We start from the raw sequence: 21,051 nt of genomic DNA on the forward strand, positions 1-21,051 counted from the left end.
TGCTTCCTGGTGCTGCATCAGCAAGTTTGCAGCGCTGGAGGTTCATGGCAGGGAGAGTTTCTCCCTTCTACCGTCTGCGTGAGAAGATGGGGCTATCGGGACTTGAGAATTTTTACCATGCCCATGGTCTGCTCTTTATCAAATTACGGTATTGCTTTGCACTGTTGTAACTATATGTTATAATTATGTGGTTTTGTCAGTTTTAGTCTTGATTTGTCCTGTGTTTCTGTGATACCTTTCTGGAGGAACATTGTATCATTTTTTAAATGTATGCTTTTCTAAATGACAATAAATGAGGACTGAGTGTCCTCATAATCTAATCTAATCTAATCTAAATTGAAATATGTGAAGGAGAAATACTGGTTTAATTCAATCTATTAAGAAGATTGTTATCAATCTGACAATAGTTTTCACTTTCTCTTAGTGATAACCTATCCTGCTGAAGGAGTGGAGTTGAGTTTCAAGAATCAGATTGATGATGTCCGATCGTTTTTGGATTCCCGGCACTTGGATCATTATACAATCTTTAATTTATCTCAGAAATCTTACAGAAGTGCCAAGTTTCACAACAGAGTAAGTATATGTTAATGATCTACTTCATGTGCCATTGGTTACAGCCACATGCTGAGATTATTACTATTTTTCAGGAGTGTTTATAGGTAAGTTATTTAAAATGAATGCTTATCCATCTTTGGCCTTGCTGGTTAAATATAATTTAATGCTGCATACAGAATTCTCTTTTGATCCTGTTTTACTACTTGTCCGTCCCTCTTTGAATAGATATCTGAGTGCAGCTGGCCAGCTCGACAAGCTCCCAGTTTACACAACCTGTACGCAGTATGTAAGAATATGCATCACTGGCTACAGCAAAACCCCAAGAATGTCTGTGCTGTTCACTGTGTGGTAAGATACAGCAAAACTGAGTAATATGAAAAGTTTGATGGAACATTGCCATTTACTGTTAAGAAATGTAGAAAAGGAAGTTTTTCAGTGCTGTCTGGGAGGGTGGGTTGATTAAAAAGTATGAACAATTTAAATTTGAATTATTTTGGCAAGTAAAAGGGGAATGTGAAAACTATTCTGGGACTTGTTGATCCACCACAGTCCAGTCTTCAGACTTCTCTTAGGAAGCAATTGAGGTCAAAGATGATGTTTCCACTCCATTTCTGAGGCTTTGCAAGACACCTTGATGGGCGTGTGTGGGGGTTGTTTTCTTTTTTGGTAATTTATTTTTTATTGAAGTTCATCATCAAACAAACATTTCCATAAGATGTATTTCAGATATTGTACATGTATATTATATAGTCATATTTACCACAAATCTCCACATAATATTTATCTGATGTATACGCTTATAGAAAAGGGAGGAAAGAAAGAACAAGCAAAAGGAGAAAACTATGTACAACACGAGGAATTCTGCAGATTTGGAAATTCAAGCAACACACATCAAAGTTGCTGGTGAACGCTCTCATATCCCTTTTGCCAATCACCAGTCCAGCTCTTGGCTCCATCCCTCCCCCTCCTGTCTTCTCCTATCATTTTGGATCTCGCCTCCCCCTCCTACTTTCAAATCTCTTACTAGCTCTTCCTTCAGTTAGTCCTGACGAAGGGTCTTGGCCCAAAACGTCGACTGTACCTCTTCCTAGAGATGCTGCCTGGCCTGCTGCATTCACCAGCAACTTTGAAACTATGTACAAGTAGGGAGTGATTTTTTTTTTGAACAACATATTCATTGATTTGTGAGAATAAAATCAGGCCTATGAGGTGTTAGGTAGTTAAAGCATTTTTCCCAGTATGAGTCAAGTTGTTCCAACTTATGATTAACAGATGCTGTTATCTTCTCCATTTTGTAAATGTCTATTGTAATTTCCATTCATGCATTTAAAGTTGGGCTCTCCTGTGATAACCATTTCCTGATAAGAGTCTTTTTACCAGCCACCAGCAGTATATTCATTAAATATCTACTGTATATCTTTTCAACCATTCTTGAGGTATATACCCAAAATATATGGTCTTACTCTCTGAGGGTGTTTCACATTTAAAGATGTCTTTTAGGGCATTATGTATCCCGCTCCAGTAGTCTTTGATAACGGGGCATTCCCAGAAAGTATGATAATGGTTTGCATTTTGATTTCCACAATTTCTCCAGCAAACAGGGGGGTTACTATCATAATGGAATTTCTGAGAGGGTGTAATAAAATACCTTATCAAGTTTTTCCATCCGAACTCCCTCCATTTCTGTGAACTGGTACACTACCTCCATATTATTGTCCATTCTTCCTCAGATATAATTATCCCTCCTTTCTTCTCCCATTTTGTTTTAATGTATGAAGTCGAATATGCTTTAAGATTTGATAAACCCTTATACACGCTTGAAATGATTCTACTACCGTTATCTGAATTATATGCTTTTCTAAATAGCTCTATCAAACATGTACTTGCCTTGGTTACATTTTTAACCATCCTATTAACATACTGTCGCATCTGTAAATACTGATAAAAGTCTTGTTTTTCTAATAAGTGTTTCTCTTTAAGCATTTCAAAACTGAACAGTGTTCCTTCTTTCATTATATTGCAAAGAACTGTTATTCCTTTAGCTGTCCAGTCCTTAAATCTAGCATCCAGTTTACTTGGCGTAAAAATCCAAGTCATATGCACACCATTTAAGAGTTGCAATATCTCCCTCTAGTTTATATTCTTATATAATAATTTTCCATATTTTAAGAGTCCATTTCACCCATGGGTTACCAATAGTATTTATGTACCTTTGTAGGTTGTTATCAGCCAAAATTGCCTGTATGGGGATGGGAAGTATCCTCTCCTCAATGTTTTTCCATTGAGCGTCATATGATGGGTTGCACCAACATATCACGGCTCTCAACTGTGCTGCAAAATAATGATCTCTAAGCGAAGGTAGGCCCCTTTTCCCCCCGCCCCACCTTTCCTTGGCTAATTGCAAAGTTTTGAGACAAACTCTAGACCTTTTACCTTGCCATATATATCTTGATAACATTTTGTTCCATTCATTGAATTGATTTTGATTAATCTCTATTTGTAGGGTCTGAAAGAGATATAATAGTCTGGGCAGTATATTAATTTTAATAGATTCAATCCTTAAACTGAGACTAAAAAAAGGAATTAGGTTCCATCTTGTTATATTTTCCTTAATTTTTTTATGTATAGGCTGGTAATTTCATTCTGATAATTTTGCCAAATCTTTTGGCATAATGACGCCCAAATATTTGAAAGACTCTGTTTGCCATGCCCAGGGATATCTACTTTCAATTTCTCTTGATGGGCTATAGTTATATGAAATTGGGTTTTATCTATGTTGATCTTGTGTCCTGATATTTGACCATATTGTTCAAAGGATTGTATCAATTTAGGTAAAGAGTATGTTGGTTGCCCTAGGTAGATCAAAATGTCATCCGCGTAACAGGCCAATTTATGCTCTGTCCCTTTAATAGTAAGTCCCCTGATATCTTCATTTTGTCTGATGTATTGAGCTAATGGTTCCAGATATAATGTGAAGAGTAACGGTGACCATGCACAACCCTGTCTCGTGCCCCTTTCTGGGGTAAAACTATGTGATAAATATCCATTGATTTTAATGCTAGCAGTAGGGTTGTCATATAGTGCCTGTATATTTTTAATAATTGTGTCATGGAAACCAAATCTATGTAAAACTCTGTAAAGAAAATTCCAATTAACTGAATCAAACACCTTTTCAGTGTCCACGCTTATCACTATTTTTTTTATATATGATCCATAATGTGAAGTGTCCTTCATATATTGTCTTGTGTTTGGCGTTGTTGTATAACCCTTGTCGGATCATTATGTATCAGTGTGGGTAGAAATTCTTCTAATCGTTTGGCCATGATGGAAGTAAATAATCTATAATCTACATTAAGAACGGATATTGGTCTAAATGACCCACATTCCATTTTATCCTTGCCTTCTTTCGGTATAGCTGAGATTATCGCTTCCTTCCAGCTGGGTGGCATTTGTGCCTCTTTTAGACCCCAGTTCAGTGTGGGGAGTAAAATAGGAATTAACTCATTTTTAAATTCTTTGTACCACTTTGCCGTATACCCATCTGATCCTGGTGACTTGCTTAATTTAAGCCTACTAATTGCAGCTTTTAGTTCAACTTCACTTACATTAGCAGTCATTGTTCTATTTTGTTCTTCGCTTAAGGTGGGTAACTCTAGAGAATTCAGGAAGGTGTCAATTTGGGTTATGCTTCCCCCTGGAACTTTGGAATATAGAGTTTTGTAAAACACTTCAAAAGGTTCTTGAATTTCACTTAGCTAATTTTTTTTTTAAATTATTTTTGTTCTTGGATCCCTGTTTCTATGAATTGTTTTTTCTGTTATCTTTTTTTTCAGTTTCCATGCCAGTATTTTCATAGACTTAGATCCAATTTCATAACGTCTCTGTTTCAGAAACATTAATTTTTTTTCTGATTTCTTGTGTAGCCAAACTATTAATTTCATTCCTTATTTTTAAAATTTCCTCTAATATATCCTGTGCCAAATTCAATTTGTGTTTTTTTTCTAGTTCCTTCAGCCTATTTTGTAATTCCTCTGATATTTTATTCCTTATTTTTTCTTATATGAAGATATCACTATAACTTTCCCTCTTTAGACAGCCTTCAGAGTATCCCATAGAATGGGAGGTGAAACCTCTTCATTATCATTGAATTCTAAGTAAAGACCAATTTCTTTTTTAATTTGTTCCTTAAAGTAGGGATCATTGAGTATACTTGAATTTAGTTTCCAAATAGTATTCTTTGGTTGTAGGTCAAAATCAACAGATAATTATATAGGTGCATGGTCACTTACATCTATTGTCCCAATTCCACAGGTGTTTATTTTGTCTTTGTCTTTTCCAAGTGTTAGGAAATAGTCTATTCTTGTATATACAGAATGGGGGGCAGGATAATGTCGGAGAAAAGGTCCCTCTATATATCAATTGGACCAACATCCTCAAAAAGTGTATTAATTTTCTTATGTAAGTATTTTGTTTCATAGGTTTTTCTATTGGAAGAGTCTAACTTTGGTTGTAACTGTAAATTCAAGTCTCCCCCACATATGAGGAGACCTTCTGTTTCCATTACAATAATATTAGTAATTTTTTGAAAGAAACTAATATCACTTCCTGGGGGGTGCGTATATATTCAATAGAGCAACTGGATTTCCATCTATATTCCCCATTACTAGAATATACCTGCGCTCCTTATCTCCCATTTGGAATGCTTTTTCCAAATTTAGCTTGCTTGAGATAAGAATAGCAACTCCTCTCCTATGTCCTGATTCATATGAGGAGAAAAACAAATCAGTGAAGCCCATTCTCTTTAGTTTTCCATGTTCATTATCACTTAAGTGAGTTTCCTGTAAACATACTACGTGGGCTTGTTCCTTTTTCATTTTGGATGGAATTTTACTTTGTCCTTAGCCATGTGTATGTATCTGTCAATACAGTATATCATTGAAATTGGCAGAATAAAACTTAATCAATCTATTCCCTGAACAAATAAGAGCCAAGAAAGGTGAATAATAAAAGAAAGGCAACAAAGGCGTGATTCCAAGGCTGAGGTCTCCAGTAGATGACCCTGGGTTGAGCTAGAGAAAAAGTCTAGCTCTGGGGGATAGCCCCTCCTACCTGTGAGTTGAAGGCCCCCATTGCAGTACCCAGAAAAAGTGAACAAATCTATGTCCATCACACAGAAAAGATTTCCCTGTGTATTCCTCCCATATATATATATTCCCATTTAGGTGGGGAAAAAGGAGTGAATGAATGAATGAAGAAAAAAAAATTGAGTAATATAAAATCCACTTTATAATAAGTATTTCTTGAGATGGGTATAGCACCATCTATTTTTGCTTCCATTTAGCTTATCAACATTTTTTCTTTCTTTTTAAATCTTTTTATTAAATTAGTACACACAGGGTAAAACATATAGCAACCAATACATTGTTACGATATAGATATACAAGAAATATTAATACAAATAAAACCAATGAAAACAACATAGGTTAGTTAAAAAATAACAAGGTAATATAATTGTATACTAGTTTTCTATATAACGGTAAAGAGGAAAAAAAAAACCCCGAAGAAACTGCCCCCCCAAAAAAAACTACCGTGCTACTAAGCTACAAAGCAAAGCAATGGGCTAGCTAAGTAAATAGTAGACTTAACCAGATTAAACAATCACGTCCTCAAACCCGGCCTCCATTAATAGCAGATAAAATCCACGAAGGGGGTATATATATGATCAGAGAGAAAAAAAGTTGCATTAAATGAAAATATTGAATAAAAGATCTCCAGGTCTGTTCAAAGTTAACTGAAGTATCATAAAGATTACTTCTGATTTTTTCCAAATTTAGACACAGAATTGTTTGAGAGAACCAGAAAAACGTAGTTGGGGCATTAATCTCCTTCCAATGTTGTAAAATACACCTTTTCGCCATTAAAGTAAGAAATGCAATCATTTTACGTGCTGAGGGAGATAAATTACTAGAAGTTTTAGGTAATCCAAAGATAGCAGTAATAGGATGGGGAGAAATATCACTATTCAAAACCTTTGAAATAATATTAAAAATGTTTTTCCAAAAAGTTTCCAGAGTAGGACAAGACCAAAACATATGGGTCAGGGAGGCTATCTCGCCATGTCATCTATTACAAAGTGGGTTAATATGAGAATAAAAACGAGCTAATTTATCTTTAGACATGTGTGCTCTGTGGACAACTTTAAACTGAATTAAGGAGTGTTTGGAACAGTTAGAGGAAGTATTAACTAGTTGTAAAATATGAGCCCAGTCATCCGCCGAGATAATGAGGCCCAATTCCTTTTCCCAGTCGGTCCTAATCTTATTGAATGGAGCCATCCTAAATTTCATGATAATATTACAAATAATAGCCGTTACACCTTTCTGACACGGGTTGAGGTTAGTGATAGCGTCTAAAATATTTGTAGGGGGTAATGCCGGAGGGGAAGAAAGTATGGTATTTAGGAAATTTCTAACTTGCAAATATCTAAAAAAAAACGTGTCCTTGGTAAATTATATTTGTTAGGTAACTGATTAAAAGACATAAGGGATCCATCTGAAAGTAAATCAAAAAACCGTGATATACCATTAGTCTTCCAAATTTGAAAGGCACGGTCCATAGAGGAGGGAAGAAAAAATATATTGCCAATAATAGGAATTGCTAGCACAAATTGATTAAGATCGAAAAATTTTCGGAATTGAAACCAAATGTGTAAGGTATGTTTAACTATCGGGTTGCAAACCTGTTTATAACGTTTCAAATCGGAAGGAAGAGAAGAACCTCATATAGAGCCAAGTGCATAGCCTTGAACAGAATGTAATTCCAAAACTACCCAGTTAGGAATGGATAGTGTATCTTGGTCGAATAACCAAAATTTCATGTGTCAAATATTAATTGCCCAATAATAAAATCTAAAGTTAGGTAATGCCAAGCCTCCATCTCTCTTAGCTTTCTGTAGATGTATTCTACCCAATCTCGGAAATAAATGAAGAGAGTTTCGAGTCTACCAAAAAAGGATTTTGGAACAAAAATCGGTAATGCCTGAAATATATACAAAAATTTTGGCAGAATAAACATTTTAACAGCATTAATATGACCAGTCAAAGTTAAATAAAGTGGAGACCATTTATAGGAAAGTTGTGTAATATAGTCAATTAAGAGTAAGAAATTAGTCTTAAATAAATCCTTGTGTTTACAGGTAATTTTAATCCCAAAATATGAAGAATGATTATTAACCAATCTAAGTGGCAGGTTCTGATATAAGGGAACATGCTTATTAATAGGGAAGAGTTCACTCTTACTAAGATTTAATTTGTATCCTGAAAAGAGACTAAATTGTGCTAATAAATCTGGATGCTGGAGTAGATTTTTGAGGATTAGAAATATATAAAAGTAAGTCATCAGCATAAAGTGATACTTTATGAGACTTTAACCCACGAGTTATACTAATAATGTTAGGAGATTCTCGAATAGCAATTGCAAGAGGTTCTAATGCAATATCAAATAATAAAGGGCTAAGAGGACAACCTTATCTGGTACCTCGAAAGAGAGGGAAAAAAGGTGAATGAAGAGTGTTAGTACGAACTGAGGCCGTAGGAGAGTGGTATAACAATTTGATCCAGGATATAAATTTCGGGCTGAAGTTAAACATTTCAAGCACCTTAAATAAGTAGGGCCATTCGACCCTGTCAAAGGCTTTTTCAGCGTCAAGGGAAATGACACATTCCGGATCGTTTTGTGACGGGGTATAGACAATATTTAAAAGTGTACGAATATTATAAAAAGAGTAACAATTCTTAATAAAACCTGTTTGGTCTTCCGAAATAATATAAGGAAGTGCTTTTTCTAGTCTATTTGCTAATAATTTAGAAAAAATCTTAGAGTCAACATTTAGCAAGGATGTTGGTCTATAAGATGCACATTGAGCAGGGTCTTTATCCTTCTTTAGTATGAAAGAGATCGAGGGTCTATAAAAGGATTCTGGTAGTTTACCAAGTTTTAATGAGGCCTCCAGAATCCTGGATAACCAGGGGACTAATGAGGGTGCAAACAAATTTTTTTTAATTCCACGGTAAACCCATCAGGGCCAGGAGCTTTCCCCGAATTCATAGAGAAAATAACATTCTTGATCTCGTCAGTAGTAAAGGAAGATTCTAACATAGAGGGTATATCATGTGTAATCTTAGGGAAATCTAGGTTATCTAAAAAGTCACACATATGTTTAGAATCTCGTGGAAATTTGATTGATAACATTTTTAAAGTTAGCCAAACCTTATGGCTCTTCTGGAGGGGGTGAGGGCTGTCTTTGGAAAACTCACAGTCCCTTCCTGATAATTCTTCTCTCGCCCACCTCCTGTCCCCTGCTTTCTCGGTTCTCTTACTATTTCCCAAGCAAATTGGGATAACTGCTCAGCCAGGCTTTCCCTTGATTTGACCACGCTAACGGGCAACCCTCTGTTCTTCATGTCTGTCGTCGCCTCTTCCACTGTCTGATACAGTTGCATCTCATCTTCATAAAACAACCGCAGTTTAGCAGGGTATGGAGTTTGGAATCTAATCTTTCCTTGCTTTAATATTCACTTTACTTCAGAGTATTCCTCACATTTCTGTAGGACCACCAGGGGGTAATCTTGATCAAAATATATTAATTTCCCCTTCAGAAACACCTTCTTCTTTTCCCAGGCCCTTCGTAGAATCTCCACCTTGGTATTGTATGGAAGGAGTCTAATTACTATAGAGAATGGCTTATCTTCTCTGTCTTCAGTAGGCCTCGGGAGGAGCGCACGATGCGCCCTCTCAATTTCAAGTTCCATAGTTGAGTCCAGCACCACCCGCAGCAACTTTCCTACAAACTCCATCATAGACAAACCCTTTGCTCCTTCGGGAACATTGTATATCCTGATATTTTTTTGTCGTGATCTTCCCTCCTGGTCAAGCAGTTTACTTTCTTGTTGATTTAATATTTTTATTGTCTTACTTAGTATCCGTTCCATGTTTTGCACGCGATCTTCCACCTTCTCAATTCGTGTCTCTGCCACCACTATTTTTTGATTGACATTGGTGAGCTCTGACTTGATATCATTTAGTTGCTGTTTTATATCTTTTTGGAATCCCCATATCTCTTCCAGAGTTTTTATCACATTTGCTGCTTCGACTGAACGAGACCCATCATCAGCCTCACGAGCACGCGTTCGGGTAGGACAGCCACCTGTTGCACCCCTCTCATCCATAGGCTCCGCAGTGATGCTTTTATTATCTCCATTCTTTTTCCCCATTCTTGCCCCCCTATCAATTCAGATATTTTCGAAAGATCTTATATTTGATGGATTAACGGGGCAAAATATACGTTTTTCCAGAGGAGCTATTGATTTAAGCTGTCATTCTGGACAATGATGTCACCGGAACCACTTGTGGGGGTTGTTTTCAAGGTCCTCTGCCTTTGCTATTATTTTTGCTTGACCTCTATTGCTCCTATCAAAGGAACTGAGATGCTCATTGCCTTCCTGGATGCTATGTCTCCATTAAGCACTACAGCCAGGAACAGGCTCTTCAGCTCATGATGTTGTGCAAAACTAGTACTCAAATGCCTCATTAAATTAATGCCTATCCTTCTATTCTTTGCACATACATTGCTTATCTGAGAGCATCTTAAACACCTATCATACTTGCCTTCACCACTACCCCTGGCTGGCAGTGCAGAGAGAGAGAGAGTGTGTGTGTGTGTGTGTGTGTGTGTGTGTGTGTGTGTGTGTGTGTGTGTGTGTGTGTGTAAACCTGCCCTGCACATCTCCTTTGAACTTAACCCTTCTCACCTTAAATGCATCTCCTCTAGTATTTTGATCCTGAGAAAAAGATGCTATCTGTCTACTCTCTATTCCTCTGATAATCTGATAAACTAATCCTCTGCTTCTGCTCCAGAGAGAGCAACCCAGGTTCGCCCAACCTCTCCTTGCAGCATGTACCGTGTAATCTAGGAAAGCGTTCTGTTAAATCTATTCCGCACTCTCTCCAGTCTTGACATGATTCTGATAACGTGGCAACCAGGACTGAGTACATTACTCCAGATACAGTTTAACTCAAGTTTTATAAAGCTGCATTTTGGCAGGATTAAATTCCATCTGCCATTTCTCTGCCCAACTGCAACTAATCTACATCCTGCTGTATCTTTTGGCAATCTTCTACACTATCCACAATACCACCAATCTTTGTATCATCTGCAAATTCAGTAACCCATCATCTACGTTTTTATTCAGTTCGTATATGTACATTACAAACATTAGAGTTCCCAGTAAGGATCCCTGCAGAACGCCACTAGTTACAGACCTCCAGCCAGAATAAGTCTCATTGATCACTCCCCTCTTGTCTTCTATGGGGAAGGCAGTTCCGAATCTGAACAGCTAAGTCACCATGGGTACCATGCAACTTAATCTTCTGAATGAAACTGCCACAAGGAATCTTGTCAATCCTCTTACTAAAATCCAGACAGTATCCTAGAAGCAGAATTGTGTTTATTATTGCTGACAAATGTCGTGAAATTTGTTTTGTGGCAGTGCAATATGTAAAAATTATTCTAATTTACAATAGGAATATATAAAAAATAAATAGTACATAAAAAGAGCAAGATAGTGAGGTGGTGTTCATGGACCATTCAGAAATCTGATGGCGGAAGAGGAGTTCCTAAGATGTTAAGTGTCTTTCTTCAGTCCTACACCTCATTGATAGTAGTATTGAGAAGAGGGCATGTTCTGGATGGCGAGGGTCCTTTTTGATGGATGCTGCCTTGAGGTATTGCCTTTTGAAGATTCTTCAGTGCTGGAGAGACTGGTGTCCATGATGGAGCTGGCTTAGTTTACAAATCTCTGCAGCTTTTTCTGCCTGTGCGTAGGTGCCTCCATACGGATTGTTGAGATGCAACCAGTCAGAATGCTCTCAACAGTACTTAACAAATCTCCTCAAACTTCCAATGAAATATAGCTGCTGCTGTGCTTTCTTCATAATTACATCATTATGTTGGTCCCAATATGGATCTTCAGAGATGTTGACAACTTAGGAACTTGAAGCTGCTCACCAGTTTTCACTGTTGACCCCTCAATGTGAACTGCTGTGTGTTCTTATGATTTCCCCTTCCTGAAGTCCACAATCAATTGCGTGGTCTCACTGACATTGATTGCAACGTTGTTGCAAAGCCACTTAACCAGCTGATCTGTCTCACTCCACCTCACCATATGAGAACCTGCCAACAACAGTTGTGTCATGGGCCACACAGTCATGAGTGTAGAGAATGAGTGAAGCACACATGCTTGAGGTGTGCCTGTACTGATTGTCAGTGAGGAGGAGATGTTATTTCCAATCCACACTGACCAGAGAGGAAGTCAGAGATCTGGTTGCAGAGGGAGATACAGAGCCCCAGGTTTGGAAACTTATTGATCAGTACTGAGGGGATGATGGTATTGTTTGCTGAATGTAACCTATAAACAGTAGCCTGACATAGGGCTTGCTGTTTTCCAGGTGGTTCAAGGCTGAGTGGAGAACCAGTGAGATTGTATTCACTGTAGAACTGTTGTGGTGGTAGGAATATTGCAATGGGTCTAGGTTCTTCCTCAGCCAGGAGTTAATTCCAGCCATGACCAACCCCTCAAGGAATTTCACCACAGTGGATGTGAATTCTACTGGGTGATAGTCATAGAGGCAGCTCATCCTGCTCTTTTTGTGCACCAATATGATTGCTGCCTTTTTGAAGCTGGTGGGGACTTTGACTTCATCAGTATGAGATTGAAGATGTCTTTGAACATTCCAGCCAGTTGGTAGGCACAGGTTTTCAGTGCCCTACTACGTATACCACTTGGTCCTGATGCTGTGCAAGGGTTCACCCTCTTGAAAGATGTTCAGACATCAGCCTCTGAAACATATCAGAGGGACGCCAAATACCGCAGGGATTTGCACAAGTATTCTCCCTTTCAAAGTGTGCATAAAAGGTGTCCAACTCGTCAGGGAGTGAAGCATCACAGCCATTTATGATGTTAGTCTAGAGATCTACCTCCTTTGATCACTTTCCTCATCTGCTCAAAAAACTCTTATCATGTTATTACGACATGACTTGCCTTGCACAAAGACTGTTCCTAATTAGGCCATAGTTTTACAAATGCTCATAAATACTGATCCTAAGAATTGTTTCCGGTAGCTTCTGTATTACTAATGTAAGACACACCTTCTTGGTTTCACTTCTTGAATAATGGAACAACATTAGGACCTTTTTAGTGACTAGAGGGGGCATAAAACTGTAGTCAAAGCCCCATTAATCTAACCTTTGGCCTTTCTCAATAATCTATAGCATATCACATCAGGACCTGTGGACTTATCCACCTCTCAAGAGACCCGACTCTACCTCCTCTTTTATCTGAAAGTGCCCCACGCACTCCACACTGATTTCACTACCCTCCATGTCCTTCTCCTTGGTAAGTATCAACGCAGAGTACTCCAATCACAAACGAGAAAATCTACAGATGCTGGAAATCCAAGCAACACACACAAAGTGCTGGAGGAACTCAGCAGGCCAGGCAGCATCAATGGAAAAGAGTACAGTTGATATTTTGGACCAAGACCCTTCATCACGACTGGAGGAAAAAAAGATGAGGAGTTAGAAGGGAGGGGAGGAAGAAGCACCAGCTGATAGGTGAAACTGGGACGGGGGAGGTGTGAAGTAAATTGCTGGGAAGTTGATTGGAGAAAGAGATACAGGGCTGGAGAAGGGGGAATCTGATAGGAGAGGACAGAAGGCCATGGAAGAAAGGGAAGGGAGAGGAGCACGACAGGTAGGCGATGGGCAGGCAAGGAGATGAGCTGAGAGGGAAAAGGGGATGGGGAATAGAGAGGGGGTGGGAGGAATTACTGGAAATTTGAGAAATCAATGTTCATTTCATCAGGTTGGAGGCTCAGGTTGGACATGGGAATGGGGCGGGGAATTAAAATGGGTGGCCACTGGGAGACCCCGCTTTTTCTGGTGGACAGAGTGCAAGTGTTTGGTGAAGCAGTCTCCCAAGCTATGTTGGATCTCACCAATGTACAAGAGGCTACACCGGAGCACACCTGCCCCTACGCCTCCCCCCTCACTGCCATTCAGTGCCCCAAATGGTCCTTCCTGATTAAGCATTGCTTCACCTGTGAATCTGTTGGGGTCATCTATTGTATCTCGTGCCCCCAGTACTAAGCTCCAACAGCCAGAAAAAGCAAGATCACCCTGTGGCCACCGATTTTAATTCCGCTTCCCATTCTCACTCCGACACATCCATCCATGGCCTCCTCTGCTGCCATGATGAGGCCACACTCAGGTTAGAGGAACAAAGCCTTGTGTTCCTTTCTTGAACTTCCGGTAATACCTCACCCCCTTCTCTATTCCCTATCTCCCTCTTTCCCCCTCTCACCTTATCTTCTTGCCTGCCCATCACCTCCCTATGGTGCTTCTCCCCCCCCCCTTTTCTTTCTTCCATGGCCTTTTGTCCTCTCCTATTAGATTCCCTCTTCTCCAACTCTGTATCTCTTTCACCAATCAACTTCCCAGCTCTTTACTTCACCCCTCCCAGTTTCACCTATCACCTTGTGTTTCTTCCTTCCCTCCCTTCTAAATCCGTCTTCTCATTATTTTTTCACCAGTCCCGTTGAAGGGTCTCAGCCCGAAACATCGGCTGTTTACTCTTTTCCATAAATGCTGCCTGGCCTGCTGAGTACCTCAGCATTTTGTGTGTGCTATAAAGAGTACTCATTTGGGATCTCACCCACAACTTCTGTGTCCAAGCACATGTTTTTTTTATTCATCCATAAGTGGCCTTACCATCTCTCTTGTTAAAAGCTTGCTCTGTGTGTGTGTGTGTGTGTGTGTGTGTGTGTGTATATATATATATATAAAATATAGAATGCCTTATGATTCTCTTTAAGCCTGCTTACTAAAGACTTTTCATGGCGCTGCCACTTTCCTAATTCACCTTTTTTGGCTTTCAAATAGTCCTCAAGGGATCTGTTTGATTTTCAGCTTCCTGAGCATTAATAAATTTCCTTTTTCTTCTTAATTAAATTCACCACTTCTCAACATCCAAGCTTTCCTTACCTTGCCATCATTTCCCACCCTTCTTACTGGAACATACCTGTCCCATACGCTGTGCAGTTGTTCTGTAAACATCCTTCACATGTCAGATATAAACTTGCTAATAAACAATTGTTCACAATTAACTCTCCCTAACTTCTGCCTAATACACTCATAATTTGCCCTCTTCCCATTTAATACTCTCCCGTTTCATACTTATGTATTGCTATCTTATAATTTAAGGGGTTGTGATCACTCTTCCCTAACTGTTCTCTTATTGAAAGGCCAGTCACCTGGCTCGGCTAATTGCCCAACACCAGGTCCAGTATGGCCTCTCCTCTCATTGGGCAATCTATAGTATTGGTATAAAAAGCCCACCATATGTACCTAATAAATTTTGCCTCATCTAACCTCTTGCACTAAAGATATCACAGTCTCTGTTAAAGAATTTGAAGTTGCCCATGACAAGAGCCCTGTTTTTACACGTTTCCCTTATCTGTCTGTATATCTGTTCCTCAATATCATGGTATCTATTAGGGAGTCTGTAATATAATCCCATTAGAGTGATTGCACCTTTCTTTTTCTGTTCTACCTATGCAGCCTGCCATTACGTCCTGAATAAGTGCAGCTGTGATACTCTTCCTGATTAATAGTGCAGCTGTGATACTCTTCTTGATTAATAATGCAGCTGTGATACTCTTTCTGATTAATAGTGCAGCTGTGATGCTCTTTCTGATTAGTAGTGCAGCTGTGATACTCTTTCTGATTAGTAGTGCAGCTGTGATACTCTTACTTGATTAATAGTGCAGCTGTGATACTGTTCCTGATTAATAGTGCAGCTGTGATACTCTTCCTGATTAATAGTGCAGCTGTGATACTGTTCCTGATTAATAGTGCAGCTGTGATACTCTTCCTGATTAATAGTACAGCTGTGATACTCTTCCTGATTAATAGTGCAGCCGTGATATTGTTCCTGGTTAATAGTGCAGCTCCCCTCCTGTCCAGCATCTGCCACGCAATTCTCTTCTACCTCCTTTTATATCTTTTCTGAAGCATCAAAACCCTGGAACATTAAACATCCAATTCTGTCCTTCTCGTATTCAAGTCTCTGTATTGACCACAGCATCATAGTTCCATGTAATGATCCATGCTCTAAATTGTTCACCCTTGCCCATAATATTCCAAGCATTAAAATACAAATATTTTGTCTCATCTCCCCATTGCATGTATTACCTCAATTCTGCCTGTCCTTCCTTACAGACTTACTGGACATGATATCTACATTCCTCTCAATCCCTCCACTTGGACCTGGTGTTCTGTTCCCATCCCCATGCCAAACTAGTTTACCCCCTCCCCTGTGGCTCTAGCAAAGGTCTCAGCCAGGATACTTCCCCTCCAGTTCAGGTGCAGCCTGTACTCTTGTTGAGGTTGTTCCTGCCCCTTGAACCTATTCCTCAGCAACACATTCACCTGTTCTATCTTTCTATTCCTGATCTGAACAGCTCTTGGCAGCAGGAGTAATCCCGAAGTTACTGCCTTTGAGGTCCTGTTTTTCAACCTCTTTTCTAACTCCCTCTACTTTCTGCAAATGACCTCCTTCCCTTTTCTAGCAATGCCAATGTGCACCACAGCCTCTGACTATTCCCAGTTCCCCTTTGAATGTTCTGAAGCCATTCCAAGATGTCATCAACACTGACAGCCGGGAGGCAGCATACCTTCCTGGTGTCTCCTTTGTGGCCAGAGAATCTCCTGTCTGTTCCCTTAAGTATTGAACCTCCTATTGCGATTGCGCTGCCTGACATTACCAGCCCCAGTGCCACTGACCTGGTGGCTGCAGCTGTAACTTGGCAGGTCATTTTCTCCACCACCCACCGGCTGTATCCTAAGGAGTATATGTTTCCGCGAGAAATGGCCGCAGTAGCAACCTGCACCGTCTCCCTGTTCACTCCACCTTTTCTGGGGATCAGCTGACTATCTGCTGCCTGCACCTTGGCTGTGACCACCCTTCTGAGTGGTCACGAGACAGGAATTTTCATCGCTTAAGTGAACTGAGCATATCCTTTTTGTTTTATTTGTGCCTTGAAAATCTTTGCTTCGATGGGAAGCAAAGTGACTTGTGTGTTCTGGGAATTTGTCAGGCATGCAAACTATATGGCCCATGCATTTGAATTGACTGAGCGTAATTGAAGCCTCGTTATTGTGGGTATTGATGTGGGAGAGCATGATGACAGCAACATGAGAGAATTGTAGTTAATTCTTGCATGGCTCACACATGAAGAAAAATATTTGCAATGGTGGAACCAGCAATTGCAGCTGATCAGGGGCAAGCCATAAAGAGCTGCTACGGAAGGAGGAAGAGGGGGAATCAGTTCAAATTTTGATCACAAACAGGAACTCATCACCATCAAGTTACAGTTCATTGTTAAAAGTTAAACTTTTTTTTCTACTTATGATGGCTAAGCTAATTTCAGTTGAATCTCCTTGTTGTTTAAAGTTTATCTATGTACCCTTAAGAGAAAATCTGCAATACAGTGACTGCAATTACATATTTCTATTGTTAAAGAAATAGTTCAAACAAACCAGACTTGTAACATTTTTTAAAAATGATAGATGTTACCTGACTCGGCAGCTTGTTTTCGTGAATGTTTTAGGTACTTAATTTGTTTGAACATTACCAGATGAGAGAGATGATCGACACATCATTTGGATTTGACCCAGGTGGTGCCATTTGTATGTTGAGGTAGTGCTCTGTATGCCTGACTCTGTGTAATACACACTGTATGGAATGGTTGTGATGCTGGATCATGCAGAAAGGAAGGCTGTCAGGCTGAGATTCTGGAGTAAAATTAATAGAAATGGGAGAAAGGGAGAAGATTCTTTCTTACCCCCTTGTCCCCCCCATCTCCCTTCACAAACCACTCTGAAAGTTAATTTTGCCTCCGTGTTTATTTATTGGAGATTGTTAGTTCGAGTTTCTGTATTGCGTAATTTGAATATTGGCTTTGTTTCTTTGTTTTAATCTTTCCAGGATGGGTGCCCTGCCTCTGCCATTTTAGTGTGTGGAATGTTCTGTTTCTGCCATCTGTTCTCTTGCCCAATTCCAGCCATCCAGTTGCTGAATACAAAACGACCAGGGCCTGCACTTTGGCCTTCACATAGGAGGTAAGAGATTTTAGAAATCAACTACTAAAAGTAGCCTTTCCTGGGTATTGGAATACAGGTGTCCCCCGCTTTTTGAACGTTCGCTTTATGAAACCTCACTGTTACGAAAGACCTACATTAGTACCCTGTTTTCACTAACAGAAGGTGTTTTCACTGTAATGAGAAAAGCAGTGCGTGAAAAAAATCAGCGCGCGATAAAAGACAGCGCGCGCCCCGAGCAGCCGCTCTCCCCCGGATTTGGAACTGCATTCCAGCCGGCATTGCTTAAACATGTGTCTGTGAGCAGCTGTTTGCAAGATGAGTTTTATGGTGTCGAAAAAGCCTGAAAGAGCTCGTAAGGGTGTTACACTTAGCGTAAAACTAGCCATAATTAAGTGTTTCGATCGTGGTGAACGAAGTAAGGACAAAGTGAGTTTGGCTTGTGGAAGCTGATGAAGATGATGTTGAAGAGGTTTTGACATCCCATGACCAAGAACTGATAGATGAAGAGCTGATGCCATTGGAAGAGGAAAGGATTACAATCGAAACCGAATGAGTAATGATAAAGTACGACTTTAATTTTGAAATGGTACGTTGGTTTAGGGGATATTTGCAGGATGGTTTGAGTGCTTACAAAGAACTGTATGATAGAAAAATGCACAAGGCTCAGCAGTCAAGCAAGCCTTCCACATCAGCCACAGCAGACGACGAACCTCGACCTTTGACATCGAGGCGGCTAGTCATAGGAGATGAGCTACCTGCTCTAATGGAAACAGACGATGAGATGACACCCCAGTGTCCCACCACCCCAACCCCCAGGCCGCGGACAGATACCGATTCGCGGAGAATGCAGTGGTAGCCGGGAGACACACAGCACATCTTTAAGAAAAAAGCCAAAATAAACATGTATAATTAATTAGATGCCGCCCGACACATAATTGTCGGCCCAGATCAGAGGTGATGATGCAATCGGCACTGATCTGGGCCGATAATTACGTGCCGGGCAGCACCTAATTAATTAGCATGTTTATTTTGACTTTCTTCTTAAAGATGTGCTGTGTGCCTCCCGGCTACTGCTGCATGCTTCACGGATCGGTATCAATTCGCTGCCTGGAAGGTGGGGGCCACTGCACCACCCAAACACCGATGACTCAGTCTAACACACCACCATCAGTGTGCTCCGCGCTTTCCCAATCCCAGTAAGTGATACTACACTGTACATACATTATTTCTATTTTATATCGGCTGTGTATTTTTACGTGTTATTTGGTATGATTTGGCAGCTTCATAGCTTAAAGGTTACTGGAGAGCGCTTGCGCCGTGTTTTTGCCGATGGCGCTTGCGTGAGATTTTCGCTACGGAGAACAGTTCAGGCAATAATTGTGGAAAAGTATTTCTACTTTATATAAGCTGTGTATTTATCATATCATTCCTGCTTTTACTATATGTTACTGTTATTTTAGGTTTTATCTGTTACTTGGCATGATTTGGTAGGTTATTTTTGGGTCTGCAAACGCTCACAAAATTTTCCCATATAAATAAATGGTAATTGTTTTTTCGCTTTACGACATTCCGGCTTACGAACCGTTTCATAGGAACGCTCTACCTTTGGATGGCGGGGGAAACCTGTATCTCTACTGATTTTCATTTCATAATATACTCTTTGCACTATAATGATGAAGGGAACTTTGCAGTCCCTCTACAACCAATCTACATGGAGCATTCAAAAAGCTGAAGAGACTACATGTTCCCAAGAATATCCCTGTCCTCAGTAATGCTGGCATCTAGCATGTGAGTGCCAGATAAAAGACTGAAGCATTTACAGTTATCTTCCATCAGCACTGCTGAATAGCTGTGTTATAGAATTAGCAAAGTTACTCTTTCATAATTATAGTAGTGGTATCCACCAGAAGATGCTAAAAGCTGCCCAATTATAATAGATCGACAAACATAGACAATTCAGCCTGGTCAGTTATTGTACAGTCATGCTACGTTCCTTCATTCAGCTGACATAGGACATTTTTCAAAATGATTTTGTTAAGTTCTATTAGCTCTTACTCTCTTGTTATTCAGTCTGTTATAATTAGAGAAATAATAATCTGTTTCATTCTGCATCTCATTATTTCTGATCTGTTCCAAGTCTTAGCTGTGATGAGCTCCTTCCAGAAAGATTTTTAGCTGTAATTTGAGGAATTACCCTCATAACTTGCTGTTGTTAATTCACCAACCTTCTAGTTTTAAAGTTCATATTGAAGATAATGTTTTTTTCATTTAGGCAATGATGGTATATAAAATTGCTGCCTTTTTCATTTTAGGTATATTGGATATATCTGTGAAATGGTTTCTGATAAACCCAAGCTCCCACATTGCAAGCCCATCGTCATTAAAACCATCACAGTGAGCCCAGTCCCTTGCTTTAACAAGCAGAGAACTGGCTGCCGACCTTTTTTTGAGGTTTTTATTGGTGAAACAAAGATTTTTACTACTGCACAAGAATATGATAAAATGAGGTATGATTCTGTCTTTAGCAAGTATTTTAGAGTATTTTCCCATAAAGACATTACCATCTGTAAATCTACGTATTTGATCAGTGGGCATTCTGAGTCCTGGTATCTGCTTAAAACATTAGACGTTGGAAGCTATTGTTTGCAATTTTAGTATCAATATTTTTGTCTGTACGGTCACTGCATACATAGATTTAATAGAATAATTAACTATGATACATAATGTTGACAAATAGTTGACAATTTGAGTGTAACATAAGGATGTTTTTTAATCAGTGAACAAAATTTATTTTCTATCCAAACCTGTATCTAGTTTATAAAAATGATTATTAAGTACAAAAATCCTGAAGACGATAGCAAAGCAAGCTAAATGCTGGAAATCTGAAGTAAAACCAGAAAATGTTGGGATTTCTCTGCTGAAAAGCTTTCACTTTCACTTGGTCAGTAACAACTATTGTGCTATTGCGTAGAATGGAATGAATTTTAGGGGCCGTGCACAACATGCTGATGTGAATGACCCTGAAAGAATGTCCAGACCAGGGATCCCCAAACTGGAGTCCATGGACCCCTTGCTAATGGTATTGGTCCATGGCAAACCAAAGGTTGGAAACCTTCCAGACAAGACAAACTTCCCCCTGAAACAAGCTTCATACAGTGAATAAATAATTCCCTGTTAAGCATTCCTTTGAGAAACATCCTTTCGTGACAAATTATTGGAACTACAATGATCTGATTGTGCCTTGTTGCCCTGGTCTGTTCTAAAGAGAACTGAACCTA

The 21,051-nt window shown here is 39.5% G+C and overlaps 1 protein-coding gene across 4 annotated transcripts in view; it reads left to right on the forward strand.

The window, feature by feature from the left end:
- dnajc6 (DnaJ (Hsp40) homolog, subfamily C, member 6) overlaps positions 1-21,051 on the forward strand; it is a 132,986-nt gene that overhangs the window by 58,215 nt on the left and 53,720 nt on the right. For all 4 annotated transcript variants that reach the window (XM_063064144.1, XM_063064145.1, XM_063064143.1 and 1 more), the window contains 4 exons: positions 425-573; positions 781-903; positions 17,658-17,791; positions 20,086-20,280. In XM_063064144.1, coding sequence (XP_062920214.1) covers positions 425-573; positions 781-903; positions 17,658-17,791; positions 20,086-20,280 — 601 coding nt within the window. The remainder of the gene's footprint in view (positions 1-424; positions 574-780; positions 904-17,657; positions 17,792-20,085; positions 20,281-21,051) is intronic.

Source organism: Mobula hypostoma, chromosome 12 (assembly GCF_963921235.1).
Source record: "Mobula hypostoma chromosome 12, sMobHyp1.1, whole genome shotgun sequence".
In the NCBI taxonomy this organism is placed as follows: Eukaryota; Metazoa; Chordata; class Chondrichthyes; order Myliobatiformes; family Myliobatidae; genus Mobula; species Mobula hypostoma.